The 21,788-nt window shown below is 48.7% G+C and overlaps 2 protein-coding genes across 4 annotated transcripts; both read right to left on the bottom strand.

The window, feature by feature from the left end:
• Nucleotides 1-39: 39 nt before the first annotated feature.
• On the bottom strand, nucleotides 40-9,224 carry parp1 (poly (ADP-ribose) polymerase 1). 2 transcript variants are annotated; one of them, XM_077552566.1, is made up of 23 exons: nucleotides 8,640-9,221; nucleotides 7,023-7,188; nucleotides 6,825-6,940; nucleotides 6,380-6,594; nucleotides 5,610-5,700; nucleotides 5,429-5,545; nucleotides 5,180-5,356; nucleotides 4,809-4,971; nucleotides 4,599-4,739; nucleotides 4,261-4,521; nucleotides 4,136-4,201; nucleotides 3,932-4,064; nucleotides 3,642-3,837; nucleotides 3,451-3,579; nucleotides 3,287-3,370; nucleotides 2,184-2,306; nucleotides 1,934-2,062; nucleotides 1,765-1,863; nucleotides 1,520-1,672; nucleotides 1,310-1,437; nucleotides 1,132-1,193; nucleotides 660-774; nucleotides 40-576 (listed from the first exon to the last, which is right to left on the bottom strand). In XM_077552566.1, the coding sequence occupies exons 1-23, from the start codon at nucleotides 8,760-8,762 to the stop codon at nucleotides 495-497; spliced, it is 3,069 nt and encodes a 1,022-aa protein (XP_077408692.1). In that variant the 5' UTR covers nucleotides 8,763-9,221; the 3' UTR covers nucleotides 40-494. The 2 variants fall into 2 exon arrangements, with proteins under 2 accessions (XP_077408692.1, XP_077408691.1); XM_077552565.1 differs by having other exon boundaries at nucleotides 4,599-4,971; nucleotides 8,640-9,224.
• A 249-nt stretch (nucleotides 9,225-9,473) lies between these two features.
• Nucleotides 9,474-21,495, bottom strand: LOC144039338 (adenylate cyclase type 8). Of its 2 annotated transcripts, XM_077552562.1 has the most exons (21): nucleotides 18,658-21,482; nucleotides 17,568-17,795; nucleotides 16,752-17,489; nucleotides 16,510-16,659; nucleotides 16,293-16,423; nucleotides 16,091-16,202; nucleotides 15,883-16,010; nucleotides 15,657-15,815; nucleotides 15,341-15,569; nucleotides 15,094-15,264; nucleotides 14,032-14,132; nucleotides 13,741-13,942; nucleotides 13,580-13,672; nucleotides 13,348-13,508; nucleotides 12,818-12,899; nucleotides 12,593-12,751; nucleotides 12,332-12,478; nucleotides 11,772-11,864; nucleotides 11,584-11,698; nucleotides 11,266-11,468; nucleotides 9,474-10,733 (listed from the first exon to the last, which is right to left on the bottom strand). In XM_077552562.1, the coding sequence occupies exons 2-21, from the start codon at nucleotides 17,721-17,723 to the stop codon at nucleotides 10,518-10,520; spliced, it is 3,546 nt and encodes a 1,181-aa protein (XP_077408688.1). In that variant the 5' UTR covers nucleotides 17,724-17,795; nucleotides 18,658-21,482; the 3' UTR covers nucleotides 9,474-10,517. The 2 variants fall into 2 exon arrangements, with proteins under 2 accessions (XP_077408688.1, XP_077408689.1); XM_077552563.1 differs by lacking the exons at nucleotides 9,474-10,733; nucleotides 11,266-11,468; nucleotides 11,584-11,698 and having other exon boundaries at nucleotides 11,803-12,002; nucleotides 18,658-21,495.
• Nucleotides 21,496-21,788: the final 293 nt, after the last annotated feature.

Genomic DNA, 21,788 nt, shown 5'->3' with positions numbered 1-21,788 from the left:
CTGACTGTATTTGGCATACACAACACAGGACATTGCTGCTTAGGAAGAGCATTTTATTCATTTTTGCTAGTGAGGAAGAGACAAAAACAATGCAAATATATACACCATGTCAACGGTTTGCGTACACTATTTTAAAATGAAGTCAGGCCTGGTGAGTGTCGGTCACAAATCCTTTTCTAAATCAGGCCAGGGGAACCGTTTGTCCTTTAAATGTTTATTATGTATGACGATCACTTATGAGTATGACGCTTTTATTGCAGCGGCGTGTTTTTGTCTGTGGTGAGCCCGTTCAAGTACTTCCTTAAATCTAGCATCCTCGTCGTCGTCTTTCAACAAGGAAAACATAAAAAGCTAATGCATCCCCCCCACCCACAATTAACCTGAAAGGGGGATTTCCTAACGGGAAAGAAGCGGCGGCTGTGAACTAGTAAACCTGCTGAAAAGTGAGAAAAAGAAGATGGCAAGCAAAGCCAGGCCCGTGGAAGCGATGGCGCTCACCACAAGGTCGACTGGTAGTTGAACTTGATCTTCAGGAGATACTTGAGATTGATTTGGGCCACGTCGTACACGATGTATCTGCGGCGACGGCTCAGGAAAAGGAAGGAAAAGGAAACCCGGCTGGGCTCATCATCAAGTGGCCGCGCGGGCGCAAAGGATACTCGTTGTACAGCAGACTGGTGTCGTCAATGTTGGTGTTGGCGCCTTTGCCCAGCGGCACTTCCACGCCGTCCAAAGTGGTGCTGGCGCTGGATTCGGGAGCCGTTCGACCCAAACCTGCCAGGAAAGACCAAAGCAACAAGATCTCTCTCCACAAAACAGACAACTTTTCTTTCCTTCAACATGTCGTCTTTTGCCATCATTGACGACATTCTACTTGACGACTTCCTGACAAAATACTATTTTGTGATTTCTTTCCCATACAACGGAATTCCCATCAAAGCTTTTCTCAAAATCACGAATATGTCATTGATCAGACTGCCATTTTTCCTTTGCATGATTTTTTGCTGGCTGGCTGCAAACACTTTCTTTCGTTCTCGTAATGACGACTGATTCAAAGTGATTCTAAAGACAAAAGAAAATATTCTTGTAATATGACAAGTGAGATTGCAAGGTTTCATGCGAGCGTCGCACCTTTGACGCTGTGTTTGCCCTTTGGTAGTTTGTTGATGTGGGAGGCCTTTTTCAGTTCATGCCTGCAATCAAGTCCAGACAATTGGAATATCAGGAATATCCCAAAAAAACAAAGGGAATATGAGGGGGGGGGGGGCTTTGGCGGTCTTTGGCGGCAGCCGCGCAAACGCTCACTCACATGTTGCCGAGGGCCACCTCGGCGAGCAGCAGCAGGCCGACCGGGTCCGACTGCGAGGTGTGACAGTAGTTGGCGCTCTTGGACACCATGTCGGCAAAGTACACGCCTTTGCCGAACATGTAACCCGTCTAAGAAGGCACACATTAGATTCCATAGAAGAAGAAGAGGAGGAGGAAATGGGCTGCCGTGAAAAAGAAAACAATCTCTCACCACTGGCGCCTCCGGGGGGGCGATGCGAAGACCCTGAGACAGAATGCCGGCGTAGTTGGTGGCCCGCGAGCCGTGCCACAGCAGCTGGCGATTGTGCAGCTCCTCGAAGGGCTGGAAGCGCTGGCGTTCTCCTTCGCGCTTGATTTTGAAAATCTGGAAGCGCGGCCCGTTAGCATTTCTTGCCGCGCGTTGCGGATTCCACGTGCGCACGCAAATGCCCCGCCCATCTCCCAGGTGCGGCTTACCTCTTGTACGTCCAGTGTATACGTGTTGTGCGTGGCAGCGTGCGTGTTCTTGACATATTGCAAGATGATGTCCGCCTCCTGCGTGCTCTTGTCCACAACCTGACAAACAAACATTTTGGAAGAGCCAAAAAGCAGCAGCAGCAAATCAGCAATCCGAGTGCGGCCTGACCTCAATGTTGGTCTTGAGCTTGTCGTAGTTGATATCGATGGGATCGCTCTGGTGGTCCTGCGCGCCCCCCCTCAGCAGACTGTAAGCCACTTCGATGTCCAGCAGGTTGTCCAGCATCTGAACTTTAGCCTGGTGGGCCGTCACGTGCGCACATTGTCAATCCTGCGCTGGTTTTTGTGCGAGCGCAGAAGGAAAGACGAGGATGGCGGCGTGCGTGCGTGCGTGCGTGCGTGCGTGCGTGCGCGCGTACCTGAATGTATTCCAGGTTGCTGAGCAGCGGCGGTTTCTTCATGCCAAAGTCGTGCGGGATCAGCGTGTAGAAGCGATTGGACAGATCCAAAATGTGCGACTCGGCCACATGGTCCGACACCGCCTAGATGGAGGAAGCCATTTTTGGAATGGATTGGGTTTTTTGGGGAGGAGAGAAAAAATACAGCAATCTAATTTTGGATTTCATATAAAAACATAACTGTAATATCCTTTATTTTTGACCTTTACCTTATCATTTTCTTTTCCCATAGTAAGAAAAAATGAACATTCTCATTCAATTATAGTTTGGTTTGTCCTAAATAGGACTTTATTCTTAACACAATACTGTCCATGTTTTTCTTCTTTAATTTCTGTGAAATGCTGATTTTTGTTCAAAAGTGACAAACAAGGCTTTTCATCTCTCAATTCATGCCTTTGTTTAGTTTTCTTCACCTAAAACACCTTAACGTAAATAACATTGACAATTTGCTGCATGTTAAATTGCCTTTTTTTTTTTCACCTGACAAAATGAAAGTTGTTTTACATTGCTTCTGTAATTGGAAATTGTTATTCTCATAATTCAAAAATTTTGGGGTTGTAAAATTACAAATCTTGCGAGTTAAAATCACACTTTTTCTCTTGCTACATTCTTGTAATTGTACGTTATTAATGTCAAATGTTGAATTTCTTAACGCTACCGAAGAAAGAATATCTCATTTCAAATTGCTACTGCCACCCGCTGACCAAAGATGAAACTGCACATAACCTTCTTCACATACACGCCAGGGCGCGGGAACTTCGAACCCGAATCCAGTCTGAAAACTATTGGCGGGTGTTAATCAACTAATTAGAAGACATTTCAGTCATAAATGGTTAAATCAAAAAGATATTTTGCGGAGAAAAGTTCCATATTGCAGCTTCAATATTTCTTCAACGTCCAATCGTGATTTGAGTTTAAAAAGAAAAAGTGACACATTTTCTTTAGTGGGACTTTTGCTTGATTTTGGTGCATTTCTTGGTAACAATTGTGTCCAATTCTTTATTTCTCATCAAACTGCAGCATGCTCAACTCCTTTTTTTCCTCTTTTTTGAATGTCGACTGACCTGCTGCACTTGCGTGAGGAGAGCGTAAGCGCTCTGAATTTGCCTCTTGCTCAGTTTTCCCAGCGGCATCTTCTGGAGGTCGATCTACAAAGAGGAGCGAGGAAAACGTTGCCACGGCGATGCTGGAGCGTTTGAGCGCCAGCTGAAAGTGTCGAGTGGCCGACCTCAAACTCCACCATGGCCTTCTTCATGCTCTCCACGTCAAAGATGAGCTTGATGAGGTCCTGGACGGGTTTGGCCAGCTTGGAATTGGTTCCGGCGGCGGCCGTCAGCCGCTTGACGGCTTCTTCGTCCTGACATTCCAAATATGGTATCAAGTCATGTGTGTGCGTGCGTGCGCGCGTGGGGGGCCGACCTGTCCATAGTCGATCTCCAGCGGGTAGAACTTGTTGGGGTACTTGGTGAAGTTGGCGGCTCCCCACTCGTTGCCCGTCTTTTCCTTGTACACCGACAGGAAGTTGTTGAGCGCCGCGTTCTTGTCGCCGATTTTCTCCAACTTGTTGCCCCCGATGGTGGTGCCCACTCGACCCCACGAACGGAACACCCAGTACCTGCGCACAAGGCAAATCGTTGTGCGCAAGATGGCCACCGGGGGCAGCGTGTGCGTAAATGGCCGTCCGGCGCTCGGCATGTTTGCTGCCGGACCTTTTGTGCACGTCGTCCTCCAGCAGCTGCAGTTTGTAGTAAGAGTTTGTCCCCCGCGTGATGTCCACCAGGCCCAGCGTGGCGCTGTACATTTGACCGCTCTGCTCCAAAACGTGAGCGCTGTTCTCCAGACCTGAGGGCAAAGACAGAAAACACATCACGTGGAGGCCACAAATGCGGACGCGCCATTCCAAGTGCGGCTACCTGAGTCGGGATCGACGGCGGCGCCTCCTTTCACCGTCAGTTTCATCTTCTTGGCTTTGCTCTTCCCTGCAACGAGGATCAGTTTCAAGTACGGCGGCGGCTTCCGTCTGCGCCGAGCGCTTTACCTTCTTCCTCCTTGACTCTGCCGCCGCCGCCGCCGCTCTTGGCAGCGGCCGCGGCGCCCGACTTGGAGGGCGCGGGGGCGTCGCTCGGCGGGGGGGCCTCCACTTTGACCTGGGCCCCCCACGGCGAGATGGCGTGCAGGGAGAGCAGCTCCTGGAGCGTTTTGCCCGACGACTTGACCTCGGCGAGGAAATCCTCGGAGAGCACGCGCAGGCCCGCCTCTTTGGCCTCCTCCATTTTCTTGCCCATCTTCTCCACCTCCTCTGCGAGCGTCACATGACATCACATGACATCACATGACAAAAGCCACTTGCCCGGCGTGTGTCGGGGAGTTTCTCACTCTTGGTGCTGATGCAGATCGAGGCCTTGCTGGCCGCGCCGCTGATCTTCCCGCCGAGCTCCTCCACGGCCGCCTTGATGTCGTCTTTGTTCTTGGCCAGTTTTCCCACCGTCAACACTTTGATGCCGCTCAGAGGTTTGTCTGCGGAACAAACACGGCCATCAGACGGAGTTGCGGTTCCTGCTCGGGATGTCGGCCACGCCCACCGACCCGGGGTTCCGCCCTCCGGCAGCGTCTGAGCGGGGGCGCCCGAGGCGCCGGCCCGAGGCTCGGCCTTGACGGCGGGCTGGCTCGGAGCGGGCGCCTCTTCGGGGTAAACTCGGTCCTGACGCTTGAACGTGAACTTCTTCAGGAAAGCGAGCTCATGGAATTCCTAAAAGCAGGAAATCGTGCACGTGTTCTTGTTATGTTTGAGGAGCACAACACGAGCAAAAGACGCTTCCTGTGATATGATGGCGGTTATATTGTTTGACTGAACGAAATAACTGGATTTGTGTCTCGAACGTCGGGCCGCAGCCCCCGGCCGCAGCCCCCGGCCGCAGCCCCCGGCCGCAGCCCCCGGCCGCACCCCCCGGCCGCACCTTGGGTGTGATCCAGTCTTTGCGTGCGGGTTTGCTGGTTTTGTAGACGCACTTGGTCCAGGCGGAGATGTTGCCGGTGCAGTAGTAGGCGTCGCCCTTGAAGAGCAAGTGTCCCTCGCAGTCCCCGCACGGCTCCAGGGCGCCGAAGGCCATTCCGTCGGCCAAGCTGTCCACCACCTGCCAACGGCACTCGGGTGGGACCAAAAGCTTTTTCCCGCTCAACGTGTCGCGGGGGAGGCGCTCGCTCACGTTGGACTCTCCCGACGGAACCTCCTGGCCGTTTGCGATCAGCAGCTCCTTCATGTCGTTGACGGAGCAATGCTTCCTCAGCTTGTCTTTGATGCCCCAGATCAGCTGACTTTGGACCTGAGGCCAGACTCGGGTGAGCGGCGGACGAAAGCAGGCGCGGCAAAACCCAAGGCAACGTTACCTTCAGCTGCTCTTCCAATTTCTTCTTCTCCTCTTCGTCCTCCTTCTTCTGCTTCTTTGACACTCCGTCCACCTCCTCGTTTTTGCGCTTTCTGCAAGAGGAGCAAAGACTTCTTTTTTTGGGCTCTGTTTTGGCTTTAAAAACAAGTTTTCTGCTTACATTTGACGTCTCAAAATAGCAAATGGGATTTTCGACGTCAACATGACTTCATTTTCCATGTTTATTTCTGGATCAATAGTCACATTTATTTTCACAAATACTACTGGAGTTGGTAACATTTGTGTCTAATATAAAAAAAAAAGTTTAAGATTTCATTACAATTGGTAAAATATTTGCCACTTTTTAATACCGTCATTTATTTATTTTTGTCCACTTGTAATATGTTGTATTTCATTCATTTAAAATGGTTGTACATATTACTGATCTACTGACTTTCATTTTTGCATAGATTTGTTTCCAAAAGAAACAAGTCCTCAAGTCATTCTTGAGGTAGCGTATCTTGATTTAAAAAAGAAAAGAAAGAAAAATATTTTGTCTCGCTTCTGGTAACATTTGTCTTAATTTGGTTTGCGTTGTCAGAAAGGCAAGTCAAGCGGGCTTCGTTCACGCAAGAACGCACTTTGAAGGCCAACTTGCAAACGCTATTTTCTTTTTGTATTCTTACTGACAAAACGCCTCCACTTGAAAGGGCCCAAAAAGGCAAATATGAGAAGGGTTGTGTTTTGGCGCGTTTGCGGCGAGGAGGAGAAATCGGGCGGGCGCGTTCTCACCCTTGGCCTTGAAGCGTGGGCAGCCGCTCGTTGAGCTGCTCCTTGTCTTCGGCCCTCAGCGTGTTGAAGCCCTTGAGCTGGCCGGCGCTGAACTCGGCCTTGAAGTCCAGTTCCTCCCTGCGGCCCACGAAGCAGGCCGTGTGGTACCAGCGGTCGATCAGGCCCAGCTGAGGCTTCTCCGGGTCCACCGTCTTCTTGGACAGGCGGATCTGATCCTGCCGGTTAAGCCAGAAAAGTCAACGTTGGGGCCGATGACGGCACTTCTTATGCATGATGTCGTGAGAAAAGTGCCCACTGGTGTGTTTTATTTGTGGACGGAACGATTGCTTTGGCTTGCAAACAAAACGCGAGTGGCCTGGATCGAGGATGGACTGCGGTGCGATGAAGAGACAAATGGGATTTGGCAACCAAACAATCTTGAAAGCGGGCCGACACCAGGACAAACCTTTTCTATTTTCATCTCGCAGCCTTTGCAAGTGCTGCGGTTGGATTTGGCGTATTCCACCGCAAAGCCGTTGAGCGTCTTCTCCCCTCCCGCGCCGCCTTTCTTACCGCCTTTCCCTACGAAGGAAGACCAGAGCAAACGGCGATCAGCCGCTTGAGCGCGCGCGGACTTTCCCGAGGCCCGGGAACAGGGACCGACCGCCTCCGGCAGCTCCGCCGCTTTCGATGGCCTTCTTGACTTTGTCCTGGTCTTCCCAGCGAAGGGCGGAGAAGCCGTCGATGTCGGAGGGCGACTGCGCCGCCGCCCGCAGCCAGAAGCAGGAGAAGTGATGCCAATGTGGGACCTTGCCGTCGAACATGGGCGACTGGCACGTGGAAAAGGAGCAAAGAAAAGCCAGACATGATCACGGCGTCACCGTACATTTATTCCGAGATACCGCACGGCACAATCTCACGACTATGTCATTTCCAAAAGGCAAACTTCACTTGCAGCAGCAAGTTTAAGGCAGACAGAGTTTTCTAAGCAATCGTCCGGATTCCAAAATGTTGCACGCCACCTCATACTCGTTTAGCGTCAATCATGGCACGTTGCTTGGACCGCTTGCTGTTCTATTATAGTTTGAGGTGTCATGAAAGCAAGTCCGAGTCACGCTTCGACTTGTTCCTTTACACAAACAAAGTGCACATTTTGCCACGGCCGGCAACTAGTCGCCACCTAGTGCTATTTTGCCGTGAATCGCTCAAGAACTACAAGACCAAGTTGTGCGCCCGCTTGCGGCCAAGTGGTGAGCACAATTGTCCTGAACGTGCTGTCATGGGTTCGAATCACGCTCTGTTCATATGTTGACATTTGTTCATTTCTTGACACCTTGCGCTTGAGGGTTATGGTTAGGATGGTTATGCCGATAACAGCTTATGTTCTTTGGCAAAACAAAATGAAAACTTCCAAGTCACAAAAGCGGTGACGCGAGGCAGGAACCGCACAGCACAAACGCTCGTTTTCTCGACTATGTGATCACAAACAAGTGTTTTGGTGAAACCAGATGACTTGAGAAATCTGGCCTTTCTTGTGGTAGGTTTGGTGCTTCCAGAGATGCTTAAAAGCAGGTTCAAGAAAGCAAAAAGCCCTACCAGAGTTTGGCTTTCGCTACAGGTGCTTCTCGACGTAATGACTCCGTTCACCTGCCGGTTGTGTACAAAAACCTGGAGCTAAAGCGTGACAGGGTTGTTGTTGTTTTTCTAACTTAGTTTCTGGACCAGGATTTGCTATCTCTGGGTGCTTCTATTGACAATTCCGAACATTTGTGATATTTCCGCAATGTGACGCCCCTTACTGGGTGAAAACAAACAGCATACAAGGCCGTCGATAAAAGTTGTTGGATGTTCCGACCATAATCTGACGGAAACTCAATTATCATCACACGTTTTTTCTCATGGATCATCGGTGAAAATGTGTAAAAGCGTGCAAGCGGACGGTTGCAAATGGAGGCTAACCAGCACCACAGTGCTTTATTGAGAGCACTTCCTAAATGTTTTTGGAGTGTGATCAAATGTATGATTTAGTTTTAGGCCTTAACCATCTTGCATTGAGTATCCATTGAAATGGAATCGCTTTTAAAGGCTGTCGTCGTTTACCGTCCTCTCATTTAGTTGCACATTTGAACGCCCCATTTACACACACGAAAGAACGCCTTTAAGAGAATGTGAACTTTATTCAACGATAACGCCCCCCGCCAAAAAAAAAAAGGTCTTATGTGGCGGTTAGCCACTTAGCTGGAGTGTTCCTGCTTTGAGAATCGCCGCCGGCCGACGCTACCTGCACCATGATGGCCATTCGGAGCGAGTCTTTGGCGATGTTTTCTTTGCACTTCTTGCACGACGCGCGGCCGCTCTTGGCGTACTCGGCCTTGTACAGCTTGTCCTCTTGACCCTCCGCCATGTTTCTTTTCTTTTTGCTCGGAAAAGTGACGAAGAGAAAGCTGGCAAAAGTTCGCTGTTAGGCAGCCAGGCAGACAACAATCAGATCAGAGGCGCAAAGCCCGCGTGCTCAGAGAGAGAGAGAGAGAGAGATCGCAATCAAAACAGGAGGGCTCCTTCTCCATTGCTTTTCACAGTCCGAGGCCAAACGCGAACGTCTGCCTCCATGTTTACGCTTCCCAACGCAACATTTTCTCAAATAATTCCTCGCGTGCTTCTCCACTCTTATAGCAAGCTCAGCAAAATCAACCATTTCACTAATTCCAAGTTCTAAAGGGTCGTATTTGTCTAGTGGCGATTAAAGGCAGATTCTTTATCAGGTTCCGACATCGACGTGATCAATTCATTAGTGCAATCGTTGGTTCATAATTAGCATTTTATAGCGAAAACCTTCAAATAAGAACGAAATAATAGCATGATAACACGATTGGCATCATTTCCACTTTTTGATCCATCTGTAATGAATAGACGATCAGGCCCCGCCGCAGACAGCACTAATCAAGTGGAGCGTAATCGTCCACAAGCTGCAGGAACAGCTCGCTCGATTAGCTTTCACTTTTACTTCAACGTCTGTCATGCGTCATGAACAGAAACCACCTGCGTGCTTGCACGTTTTTTTTGTTTTTTTTTTTACAACTACAGAAACAAACCCAATAAAAACGCAATCATCGTATCCACTTCAACACATTTATTGCGGGTTACACTTGCAGCATTAGGAAAATGGCCAGTTATATTTTTCTCAGTGATGGAAATCTGCATACATGATTCCAAAAATAAATGCACTAGAGCTGCAGCCTGCAACTAAAATATTATTTTAATAATTGAGTAATCAGTCACTTGTTTTGTTGGTCAATGGAATAGCCTACTCAGATAAAAAAAAAAAAAAAGTTGTAATTTCCATCCATTTATTCAAAACCAGGACATCATTTCAAATTGATAGTGTAGAAATTGCACAATTTAAAATAAAGACAAATGGTCTGCTTTCATGGAGGACTACAGAAATCACAGAACATTTTCTGTTGAGAAGCTGAAATTCCGGGGATTTGAACAATTTCAAACAAAAAAAATGATCTGAACAATTCATCGATTATATATTAAAAAAGAAGAAGTATAGGCTAAGGCTATTAATAATCGAATAGTTGCCGATAAATCATTGGATCTAAAATACACATTTAAAATGTTTTATTTTCAGTAAAGTTTCCTATTTCTGACAGCACATACATTTGAGATTCACTTACGATGAGTGTAAAAAACAACAACATCATAATCTTAGGGTCCAATTAATTTTGATGGGAAAACGGTTGTGATGAAAGTAGAAAGTTGTTTTTCTTCAAATGAATTTGGGGTGGGGTGAATTTGAAAAAATGGAGCTTTACTTGAAGTGGTGTGTGCGATTTGTGGATCAAATGAAAGACAGTCCTTCTATCTAGGAAATGAGTCTGTTGATACAAAATAATGAAAACATACTTTTTGCATTAAAAAACAAAACAAAAAACAACGACAACTATCTAGCTCATTGAAAAGGTTGAGGTTGTTGTGGTTGTTGTTGAGGTATTCCGTGTTTTGGCTTGAAGGGATGAGACCCCGTCAAGAAGACGATTGGCCTCGTAATACGGCCAATTTCTTCATCGTCGCAATTTGAAGCACTGCAACTGGTGCAGTTCCAGCAGCATTCGTGGCAGCGTTTCCTGGAGAGTTTTTTGCTTGCGTTGTCCCGTCAGCACTTGAGGGCGCACGTTGACAAGGTGAAGCCCCCGTTGGTCTCCCGCAACCTCTCCTTGTGTCTGGCCTGGACCAGACCGAAGACGACGCCCGCCAGCGTCATGCGGCCCTCCATTTTGCCCCCGGGACGTCCGTCCGCGGCGGCGTTGGCGCGCTTGCTGCGCATCGTGCTGAGGAAGTAAGTGCGCATCTTGCCCTGGCACTCGCTCACCTGCGAGGGAGGACACGCGGCACGTGGCCTCAGACAGGACACGCAATGCGCCACTAGGGGGCCCCGGCGCCTCGCTTTCCAAAGCATTCACGTCATCGTTCAAGTTGAAGTCTTTCTTAAATCCTTCACTTACGACAGTCAGTTGATATTTCGTTCGGTTGGTGAGGTAGCAAGTGACTCAGTCTGGGAATTAGTTTGTTCAATCAGTCAGTTAGTCAATGAGAGGTCAGTCTGTGAGTCGGTGAGTGAGTCAATCCTTCAGTTAGTCAACGGGTCAGTGAGGTAGTACTAGTCAATTAGTTCATGAGACAGTTGCTTAGTTTGCAAGTCAGTCACATACTTAATTGCTTATTCATTGAGTACAGTAGTGGATCATTTAGCTAGTTTTGAATTGGCGTTCCCACCATTAAGATGGATACGTACAGTATATTCCATGACGGCTGGACTAACACGGTCCCTGTGCGCTTTATTGAGCAACAGTCCCGCATCCAAGCAAGCAATTGCAGCAAGTGGAGACGGTCCACGCACTCACCCCCTTGACAAAGATTTCCCCACGCAGCTCCAAGACGAAGCCCCACTCGGCCAGAATCCTGCGGGTGGCCTCGGGCACCTGGATGCGCCCGCTCACACCCGTGCTGTCCATGCGGCTGGCCAGGTTGACCGTGGAGCCCCAGATGTCGTACTGCGGTTTGCTGGCGCCGATCACACCCGCCACCACCGGCCCGTGGGCGATGCCTAAGCCACAGATCACCGTCACATACAGCGCTGCGCCACGACAAGCGCTTACGGACACGCAGTTAACGCAGTTAACGCAGTCCGTGACCGAGCGCGTCGGCGGCTAGCGACTTACCGACGCGCAGCTGAAAGTCTTTGGCCGAGTGCCGGTTGATCTCCTTCAAGGTCTCTTGCATCGCCAACGCAAACAGAACCAGTTCGCTCAAGTGATTCCATTCGTCCATCGACGTCTGAAAAGACGGACGGACGCAGTCAGACGGCAGCACGTGGACAGGAAGGTTCTTATGGGCGTGGCTCTCCCACCTGCTTGTCCGGCGCAAGACCGGAGGCGGCCATATAGCAGCTGCCGATGGTCTTGATCTTCTCCACGTAATGGAAGTAAGACTCCTCCAGCAGCTACAACGGAAAACTTTTACGCATCCTTTCAATTTGTGGACACAGCACAGGTGTACGGCATTCTTTTTGGCACTCGTCTGCCCCGGATCCTTGATCTGCGCGCACTCACGGCTGCCGACGAGGCACTCTAAATGCTGGCTGGCAAGTTGGACCAAAAACACAAAAATCTCCATCCTGGCTCTTTTGTCTTTCCCTCCATGACCTGCATGCACTGACAACAAGGCACTCTAACGTGCTATCGTAAGAGAAGCTTTGAGACATCTGAGTACTACATCATGTTCTGTCTTTACACATATTCTTCAATAATTGTCAAACATTCGGAATCTGTTTTGAAGCAAATGTCCATCTTCAATCTTCTAGCCTAAGCCTAGCTTTCCTTTTGTGCTAGCGCTAACCCCAACTAAAAAGCAGCCTTGACCGAAGCTTAACCTTCAGCCAACCTCATGAAACATCTGCCGCTCGCTCACCTCGTCAAAGCCAGCGATGATCTCGTTGAGGAGTCGGAGGCAATCCACACCTTCGTGCCGGATCTCCTTTTGCTCAAAATACTCATTGAAGCCGGCAATCGAGGCAAACATCACTCCCACCTCGTCGTAGGACTGCGAGTAAAGTTCCTACAGACAAAACAGGACTCTTGGTTGCAAAGCTGCAATTCCAGACCGCCTGAAAAACGCCATCGCTTTGCTTCAAACGGCCACGACAATTTGAAAACTTGGTTGAAGGCGCACCTCGTCGTTCTTGCTGCGCTCCAAGAAGTGCCGGGCCACGTGCACGGGCAGAATGTTGTGCAGGAGACATTCGTTGTGCTCCCGCAGCTCCCTCATGTCCTCCACTTCCTGCTGAGCCTGAAGACGCCACAGGAAGTCCTGCCTGGCCGTGGCTTCCCACTGCGGAGCAAATACAAGCGGACCCGCTCACGTCAATTGCCCAGAAATGGAGCACGTCAGCAGTACCTGCCGTCCGTTGTAGAAGACCGCCACGATGAACATGACCAAGAGGAGGATGGCGATGCCTTTCCTCCTCACATAGTGAGACCTGCGCAGGTTTGGAACAACAACAACAACAACAAATCTCAATTGGATTGATAAAGAGCATCGAGCGCTCACTGGACACTTCATTAGGTACACTAGCACCGACAGCCCACTAAGATCAAAACTCAAATCATCCTTTTCAAAGATAACTGATTATTTATTTGAATCCTCACACTCACAACAGTGAGGCCAACGTGCTAACCGCGAGCTGCTGTGACTGATTTATGGGAGTCATAACTGCCGCAGTGGCCAAAACATTCCTAACTCAAATTAAAGTGCACTAAAGTAAATGAACCACCAGTGGGTGCTAGAACTGCACACATGGATACAACACGGCTTTTTTTGAAACACATGAGCCGCCTTTAATATCGTGACATGACGATATTGTGCTCATTCCAATATGGGGAAATTGCGATATTGTGGTTATGGTTACGTCCCTGCTGGTCTCGGACCTGTGCGTGACGTCCTGGCGCGCGAGACTGAGGAAGGCCAGGTGGATGAGGTAGGAATAGACGGCCACGGCCAGCAGCAGCACGGCCAGCTTCAGCAGCGAGTTGAGACGAAGAAAGACGGCGCACGTCACCATGGCGATCACGCCGCTCAGCACAAACACCTGAAGAAGACAAATACATTCGAGCTCCACGTTTGCAATCACGTGCACTTCTGCCAAATGACAACAATTACCTCCGGGTACGAACACACAGTAAGTGAACGCGAAGCCATGTTTGTCCTTTCCGATTCCGGAGGCAATTCCGTGTCCGTGAGAATGCACCACAACTAAACGCATACAAAAAAGTCAGCAAGGAAACGATCGCCTCTTTGAGCACCTTGAGGTGACTTCTCACAATGTCGGTGGAGGCCAAACCAAAGTTGACGACCACAGCGGTGAGGGTGAGCGTGTTGCGAGCGCTGTTGTTCTCGTGGATCCAGCAGCACAATTGCTGCAGTGTGGCGGGACTCCGCTTGAACTCCTCCGCAAGCACCAACAGCAGCAGCAGCGAGTAGGTGAGCAAAAACAGGGAAAACTGCAGGATGGCTGGAATCAGCCTGGGAGGATTGGGGGGGGGGGGGGGTGATCAAAAGCAGACCTCAGGAATGAACATTTCAAGATTGATCGAGAGTTTGCAATTCCCAACCTGGGGGCGGGGATGAGGGCCTGGGCGGCCATGACAAAGAGGAGCAGGATGAAGGAGCACAGCAAGTTGGAGTTGAACATTTCGTCTCTCATCTGGGAAAACTGAAGTCATTCACAAAAGAGGATTGCGTGTCAAACACCGTCAGCACACACATTTGCCGTACATACCGGACACCGGCCGCATAGACGGTGGACTCGTGAGCCCATCAAGCCCCAAACTCTTTGCAAGGAAGCAGGCAATTTGCCAGAACACAATGTCTTGGTAAGGAAGGGAGCAGCACGGTGGGCAAGTGGTACTGGACTCCAGTTTGCAAGTTCTCCCACGGCATGCACGGGAGACTAAATCACAAAAATCACCCAAAGTCAGCTTGATGCTGTCTTGCTAAGATTGACATTTAAGATTCAAAGTGAATGGAGGTGTCTAACATCTAACTAAGGTTGTGGTGCTCCAGATCTTCCTCCAAGACACAGAGAAACCAGAGACTTCATACCTAGATTGTATTTGTACGGTATCCAATTCCTGAGGAAAACCCTTGAGTATCGAAGTGACGACCTAAGTGGGACTTCTAGAACTTGACAAAGCCATCTAAGACAGGATGATCACGTGGCAGAGTTTCAGGTGCCCGGATAAGAGGTCTGGAGTCAGAAAGGGCATCGGTCCGTGAAAAAAAAAGGGAATTTGGAGAAGGCTTGGGGACCCTGAATAGGAAAAAGCCAGGAAGAGGAAGAAAATCCTATTCCTGGTGACCCCGAAGTCACCTGGATCAGACAGATTGCCTCCCTATCTCTCACACTCCTTCTTTCTAGGTCTTCCTGGAAGTCTCGCGTTGGTGGGAGACATGCTTGGCACACCTCCACGAGGATGCGTCCGGTAACGGTAGCCACGGACACACTGTGAAGGCAACTCAATTCATATTTGCATTCTTGTCCTTTCGGTCCCTACCCAGAGCTGCGAACAACAACACAACAGTCCAATACAGCATCCGCATACCAAGGAACGCCGCCCCTCACGCCTCACGGCAAAAAAGCATTGCCGTCTAAAAAAAAAAATCGACATCCATACCTTGTCCTCAATGTGTGTGTCCTTGAAGACCAGAGACAGAGGCGTGATATGTTCCTTATGCATACGCTCGCTGCTGCGAACCTCGATGGCGTGTTTGATGCGTTGGTTGATTTCCTTGGAGGTGGACGGCCATATGTTGGGCAGCGATCCATTTGTGAATGATGCCAAGATCTACAATGAAATACGCCATGGATCAGATCGGTGCAGGGAGGACCGCCAGGCCACCGGTGCTGTCAACAGAACCTACACTATTCATGTCAATGGCACTCCCGAAAGGAATTTCGTGGGCTCGACTAGTTTTCTGGACTTTGCGAGGCTCGTTGTGCTCGTCGATATGTATGTCCTCTCGAGGACAAATGAGAAAGGTGGCGATGTTGTGTCGCCGCAGGAACTCGTTCCTGTCAGCTCCATGCCCGTCCTCGGTTTTGTAGGTGCCTTCGAGGCAGTCCAGGGTAGCCTTGGAGATGTGGATCCGCCTGTTGAGGTCAGGAAAATCAGCAGTGAGCTGCAGCGCTTGCAATGAATGCTCTCCAATTGCACGAGCCAGCAGGGAAAGTCCTCACCCTGGTATGCCGCCTGCCTCCAGCATGTTGGCAATGCCAACATCCCAAGACCAAACGTCAAACTGCCATTTCTGTAGACCCAGCACCCCGCACAGGACAGAGCCCGAATGGATGCCGATCCGCATGTCCATGTTGAAGTTGAGCTGCTTGCGGACAGACCTGACATCAGCAAGATGGAACGTGATCAGACGTGTTTCACGAGCAACCCATCAAGAATTGGACTGACCGTATGGTGTTGATCATAGCCAGCCCCATTTCCACGCAGTGACGGGCGTGGGCACGCTGAGGTTCTGGGACCCCAGACACACAATAGTAACAGTCCCCAAGTATCTTGATTCGTAGGCACTGGTGCTCCTGTAACACAGACAAGACCAAGATGACAAAGTAAATGGAAGCAAGACCTGAGGAAAACTCAGCTCAGCTCAGGTTCTTACCTCGGCCAAACGGTCAAAGCGTCCAAAGAGCTCGTTGAGGGTTCGGACCAAATCCTGAGCTGACAAGTTCATGGATAACAGAGTGAAGCCCTTGATATCTGCAAAAAGGATGCTGCAGACAAGAGAAAGCAACATTAAGACCTGACAGACTTGAGGGAATAAGAAATCAGACTCTGCAAAAAGATGCCGCTGTTGTGCTTACCTGACGTCTTTGTACTGGTGAATGTAAATCTTGTGAAACTCTTGAGGAATGAGCTCATCTTCCATCGAGCTCATGTCGCCAATCATTTCCAAGGCTACAAACCGGGGCAAGATGGACAGCACTAGACGATCCTACGGTGGAGAAATGTGAGAGAACATGAAGGCCAGATATCATCAGATCCTACCGGGTAAGCATTGCTAAAATGCCGTCATCCGACCTGTCTCTGGTTCTCCTGCTCCAGCTTGAGGCGACCTTCGATGCAGCGCCGCGTTTCTAGGAACACCTGTCGCTGCGAATGATCTGTCAGGTAGTGAATGAAGAATCCGGCTGTGTTCATGCCCAGGTACAGAAGGCCTTTGGCAAAAACCTACAACCCAAAAATGTTTCACTCCGTTTACCTGCACGAATGTCCAAAGTATGAAGAACGAGGCTCTAACGCTTGAAGAATCCTCCCCTCACCTTTCTCAAAAGTACGCTATCGTTCTGGAAGCATATGATCTCCACTATGAGATGCAACGCCGACGTCAGTGAACCGGCACACATGGCCCACACGAGAGGTAACGGCAGCAGCGTGTACGTGGCAAACAGCGAGAACAAAAGGTACCAGGACGGGTCCTTTTCCAGCCCGTATGCCAGGCCTCCCAGGACCTGCGCGCTCTGCGACAGCCAGCTGGCCAGGCCGGCGTAATGAAGCCACCTCGGCGACATGGAGTCCCTAAAGGTTAGCACCACGATGCACAGCGCGATGGCAAACACCATGAAGGCGCACGTCAAGCACCCTCGCAGGGGTTCCGTCACCTCCTCAGGGGCCAAAGCCAGGTACAAAACCAGGATTTGCAGCTTGGCCATAGCATCAATCACATTGGTGATGGCTAAGGAGTTGCGTCTTTGGTGAGAAGAGTGCTGCTGGTAGAGCTTTTCCAGGTCTTTTGACTTAAAGGTGTGCCTCAGGGTGGGCATGTAGATACCGTGAATAATGCGGCCCCAGTGCACAAAGAAGTCGGCGTCGCTGGCGTACTCGTTCCCGCTCGAGCCTCCCATACTGTGGCTCATAGAACCACGGAGGTGGGAAGGGTGGACTCGAAATGTGGACGAGCGCCGTTTGACTCCACGTGAGGCCTTGCTGCGGATCTGCCGGTTGATTTCTTCCATGTAGGCGTCCGTCACGAAGATTTTGCGAGCTGGCTCCACGCCCACCTGTCACCCAGAGTCATAAAATACTGTTGGGCTCTTCCAAGAACCTGATTGAGGACAAGTGCGGGAGCAATGGTTCACCTGAGCGTTGAGCTCCTGCTGGATGATGATGTGCTTGACGGCATTCTGCCACAGCATCTTCTTACGCCGGAGACCCGGGGACAGGGTGGCCGTCAGGCAAGGGGGCTCGCGCAGTTCCATCGGGGAGACCTGTGTTGTCTCTGAAAAAGTCACCATGGCACGGACCTGGCTTCAGTCGCTGGCGTCGTCAGATCCAATCCAGACGCGGGCCTGGACGAGGCCGAAGACCTTGTGGGTGAGAAAAAGGACATTTGTCATTCAGTCACAAGGCATAATCGCCTCTCGTGCTCTTCAATTGCCCTGACGTTCTCCACAGGTTCTGGAACGCTCGACGTTTTATACAGAATTAGTTACTTAGGCAATAGGAAACAATGACCAAAGTGCCGTTCTGTGTGTTAAGACATTGCATGTGACCTGTGGAGTCCCTCAGAGCTCGATATCGGGTACCAAACTTTTTGTATTTATTGTAATGACATGCGTGTATGTATCTGATATTTTATTTGCAATTGAGGGAGGAAAACTACAAAAGAGCAAACTACAAGAAAAGGTCATGGGTGGCCCGATGTATGACTCTAAACACCAAATTGAAGAAATGTCCAAACATGAAGCCGTTCATATGAAGTCAAAAACACGACTCTTGAGTTACAGAGGAAGGTGTTCAGTTTTTGTTCAGACGAAGAGACAAATAAATTTTCATCTTCGTTGACATTTTTGAAATAAATACTAGTTTCTGAATTACAACAGCAACAAAGCGGGACATAACAATGACCTATTTTCACACGGGGACACGACAGTGTGCAGAAGACCAGATTGGACCATCTGCCTGAGTCCACGTGCCGCCAGAAGCTTGTGAATCTGTGGCCAGATATAGACATGAGCTGGCTAATGCCCCACAGTTCAAAGTCCTCCAGGTGGCTCTGCTTCCAAATGCAAGTCACTTCCACTGTTACCAGGCCGCTTCCCACACCATCTCTGAATACAGACCTCCCGAATTGGCATATAGCAGAACAACGTCTTGACCGGCATTTTCAAGGATGCGCTTCCGTAGATTACAAAGGGTTGCAACACAAGTCGCGCCCGCCAAACTTACCTGTACAGTTTTGCATTTGCTGCATCCGCTGCCACTCGTGTTCAGGTTTAGCCTCGATGTCGGCAGCCAGCCTGTCATAATCCATTTGTCCCGGATCGCATAGCGTACGATCCATGCAAGGATGCAAAACTTCTGGCAGAATCCAGAAAACAATGTTCACGTCTTTCCAAGCAAGGGACTTTACCCAAAACGGACTAACATCGGAGGACAAATGTGCGGTCGAGATGGAGGACGCCGAGTGCTTCCGGCAGGATTGTAGATCAGCGCCTGTTTGCAAAGGAAGTCCATAACTGTCAGGAAGCAGCGTAGCGCCACTCAGGAGTGAAAAGAGGATTAATTAGTCAGTAGCCATTCTCTCGGCTCTGCTCGCCAAAGCTCAGGCCACTCCCCCCCCCCCCAAGTAAGGCGTTTATTTCAGAGGTTGCCTTTTTTTTGTACAAATGCTCGTGTGATGGTGGAACCACAATAAGCAGATTGAGCCGTAGCTACTGCACTTCTTTGCTACTGCACTTCTTTGCTACTGCACTTCTTTGCTACTGCACTTCTTTGCTACTGCACTTCTTTGCTACTGCACTTCTTTGCTCCATTTAAGGGACTCGTGTACTTTGTTTTTCAATGTGATGTTGACAAATATGCTTTTCTTAATTATTGATGGCACTTGAGGAAAGGCAGAAAGTGCTGCAATAAGATCTCCATGGCCTGTAAGCCGGTTTCAGTACAACACACAAAAGCTTGTCCAACACGATCCCATCTGTCTCAATGTGACACCGTCCACGGCAGCTCAGACCAACGCGACTGACAAGCGTACCTCTAAAAATAGACCCGAGCGGCCCTTAAGGCAATTAGCCCGATTATTGCCGTCCGCAGCCATGTTGTTATTACACTTGGCACAATTGTGTTCAGCGGTTTAGACACCTTGTGTCCAATATTGCCAATTTGGGGCAAAATATGACTGATGACCGAACAGAGGCCCTCTCATTTTTGAAATGTTTGGTTTAAAAATTCTGAAATGCCTTAGTTTAATTTGAATCATATTTAAAAAAAAAAAAAAAAAAAAAACACTTGTGTTTTCTTGAACTCATGTCAAATTATGAGCACAACTGTGTTTGTCTAATTAGGTGCAACTTATAAATAGCTTTGTCAATCATATTTACTGCATATTGTACACGTTCTGAACCTGTGTCTGAGAAAAGTTCTTTTTTTTTGGGTGATATTTGACGTTTTTAGAATTGCACAGGCCAGAAATACAAAATTGCACCGGCCGTATGCGGCCCCCGACCCGGCCTTGGGATCGCTCGACCTGTGAACTTGACAAGCCCTGGCAGCTAATTGGTATTGAGGCAAATGTCTTTGGCTGCGCGCTAATCAGCTCACTGTCAAACAGGCTGACACTTTTGCCTCCATGAGTGCTGCTGAGCATGGCGCTTTTTAATTTGTCTTTGGCTTTGTTATCAAGGACAAATTGTACTGTAAATGGCCGTGGTACGTAATAGTGCACAAAATGACTCCAAAGTCAGAACAGCCAGGCGGATGTGCTAATGGCTTACCCACCATGCTGCCCAGTAAAATCATAAGTACTGTAAATACAATGTTAGTAATTGTATGAAAAACCATTGTAGGCCATAGAGATAAAACAATCAAAAGGAGAATAGTTTGAGGTGCCATATATAGGCCCAAAACAACATTAACCTCTCAACAATAACAAAAAACACACACACAAAACAAACAAACAGCCCTCACTGTGAGTTATTATTGGTATAGTGTATGTGAGAGGTGAATGTTATTTTGGCATATACAATATGATCTTATGTAGGAAGGTGCAGCAGATCGTATGGAATTTGATTTCTGCCAAAAACAAATAAAACGTCTTAAATTGAAAAAAAAAAAAAAAAAAAAGACCGATATGAATTTATCTGTAAGCAAATGAAAGCACAGTAAAAGTAAACTCCTTACTTGCAATGACTATATTTGTGTAAACGGGTAAATCTCGATTTTTACTACTATTATTTATCATCACGCCTAATTATTGTTACGCCGGGGCGCCGTCGTAAAGCGAGACATCTATAAAGAACACTTCCGGTAGTATCATCCCGACTCACTGCTGCCATCAAGTGGAGGGGAACACAAATCAGCATTCGCAAGCTTGGCACTTGAATTTAAATACAACACCGATATGACGTATCCATGACGTTTATGTTTCACTCGCAAGGTGATTTGAATTGATTTGAGAGAATTTTGCTCGAGAAGCATTGATTTTTGTGACGTCCATACGCATGAAAGTGAAGTGCATGTATTCAAATGAGCTCCTTTCAAAGTCGTGCTGGGCTGACTCACATTTACCAGTGAGCGAGTAACACAGCTGTGCACTTGTATTGCTTGCTCGCTTGAAAAAACAAAACACTTTATTTGGTATTTTCCTGGCTGGTGGAAAGCCCAACTTCTCGAAAAAGAGTAGCTACACGTGAACCCGTTGTCAATTATCGTCATTTAATGGTGAGTAGTCATTTAGTAAATGTTGACAGTGGTTGAGATGGTTGAGTTAATGGTTAGCTAAGCAGAGCTTGGTTAGTGACACTCTATCGATGACATTTTATCGTAGACACTATTTCACATTTCTATGACGGTAGTTCTGTTGACGGATAAAGCAAAACGAATGTTTTAAAACACCGAAAGTGTGCAAATGTAAACAAAAATGACAAGCCAAACACAGCCACGCATTTACTATACAGTACTAGCTAGTTTTAATTCACTATTTCGGTCAGAATACTTCAACCGCATTAACGTCGTAATGAGTAAACGACAGTATACATGTGCGATACATATGTATATATATATAGTCATGTTCTTAGTGACGAAAGCCTGTTAACATAGTCGGCTCATTTTGGTTTACCCACGACTTCCGCAGGCCAAGGGACATCCCGCGCTTTTCCTGAGTGTCCAAGGCCGGCGTAAGCGTCAATCAGGGCGCCCGAGTGTCTGACTTCTTCCCGCCTCTGTGACGCTGGAGGTGCACCGCCATCTTGTGGCTGACAACCAGCATGACAGGTGAGCGAAAATGGAAAACTCGAGCAAGCCGTAACATACCTCGCCATGTTATCTGGCTTCCACTCGCATTCCACAAACATGTATGT

This window comes from Vanacampus margaritifer, chromosome 19 (genome assembly GCF_051991255.1).
Source record: "Vanacampus margaritifer isolate UIUO_Vmar chromosome 19, RoL_Vmar_1.0, whole genome shotgun sequence".
NCBI classification, from domain to species: Eukaryota; Metazoa; Chordata; class Actinopteri; order Syngnathiformes; family Syngnathidae; genus Vanacampus; species Vanacampus margaritifer.
The sequence above is the reverse complement of the archived record's forward strand: the minus strand, read 5'-3'. Positions and strand labels throughout refer to the sequence as shown.

Coding starts and splice junctions, on each gene's coding strand:
- parp1 (XM_077552565.1), bottom strand. CDS start 8,762: ATGGCGGAGGGTCAAGAGGACAAGCTGTACAAGGCCGAGTACGCCAAG. Junction 4,522..4,598: donor GATCTGCATCAGCACCAAGA/GTGAGAAACTCC, acceptor TGACGCTCGCAG/AGGAGGTGGAGAAGATGGGC. Junction 2,307..3,286: donor TCCTCACGCAAGTGCAGCAG/GTCAGTCGACAT, acceptor TCCTCCATCTAG/GCGGTGTCGGACCATGTGGC.
- LOC144039338 (XM_077552562.1), bottom strand. CDS start 17,723: ATGGTGACTTTTTCAGAGACAACACAGGTCTCCCCGATGGAACTGCGC. Junction 16,660..16,751: donor ATAGCGTACTTTTGAGAAAG/GTGAGGGGAGGA, acceptor TTTGGGTTGTAG/GTTTTTGCCAAAGGCCTTCT. Junction 13,943..14,031: donor GCCCTCATCCCCGCCCCCAG/GTTGGGAATTGC, acceptor CAATCCTCCCAG/GCTGATTCCAGCCATCCTGC.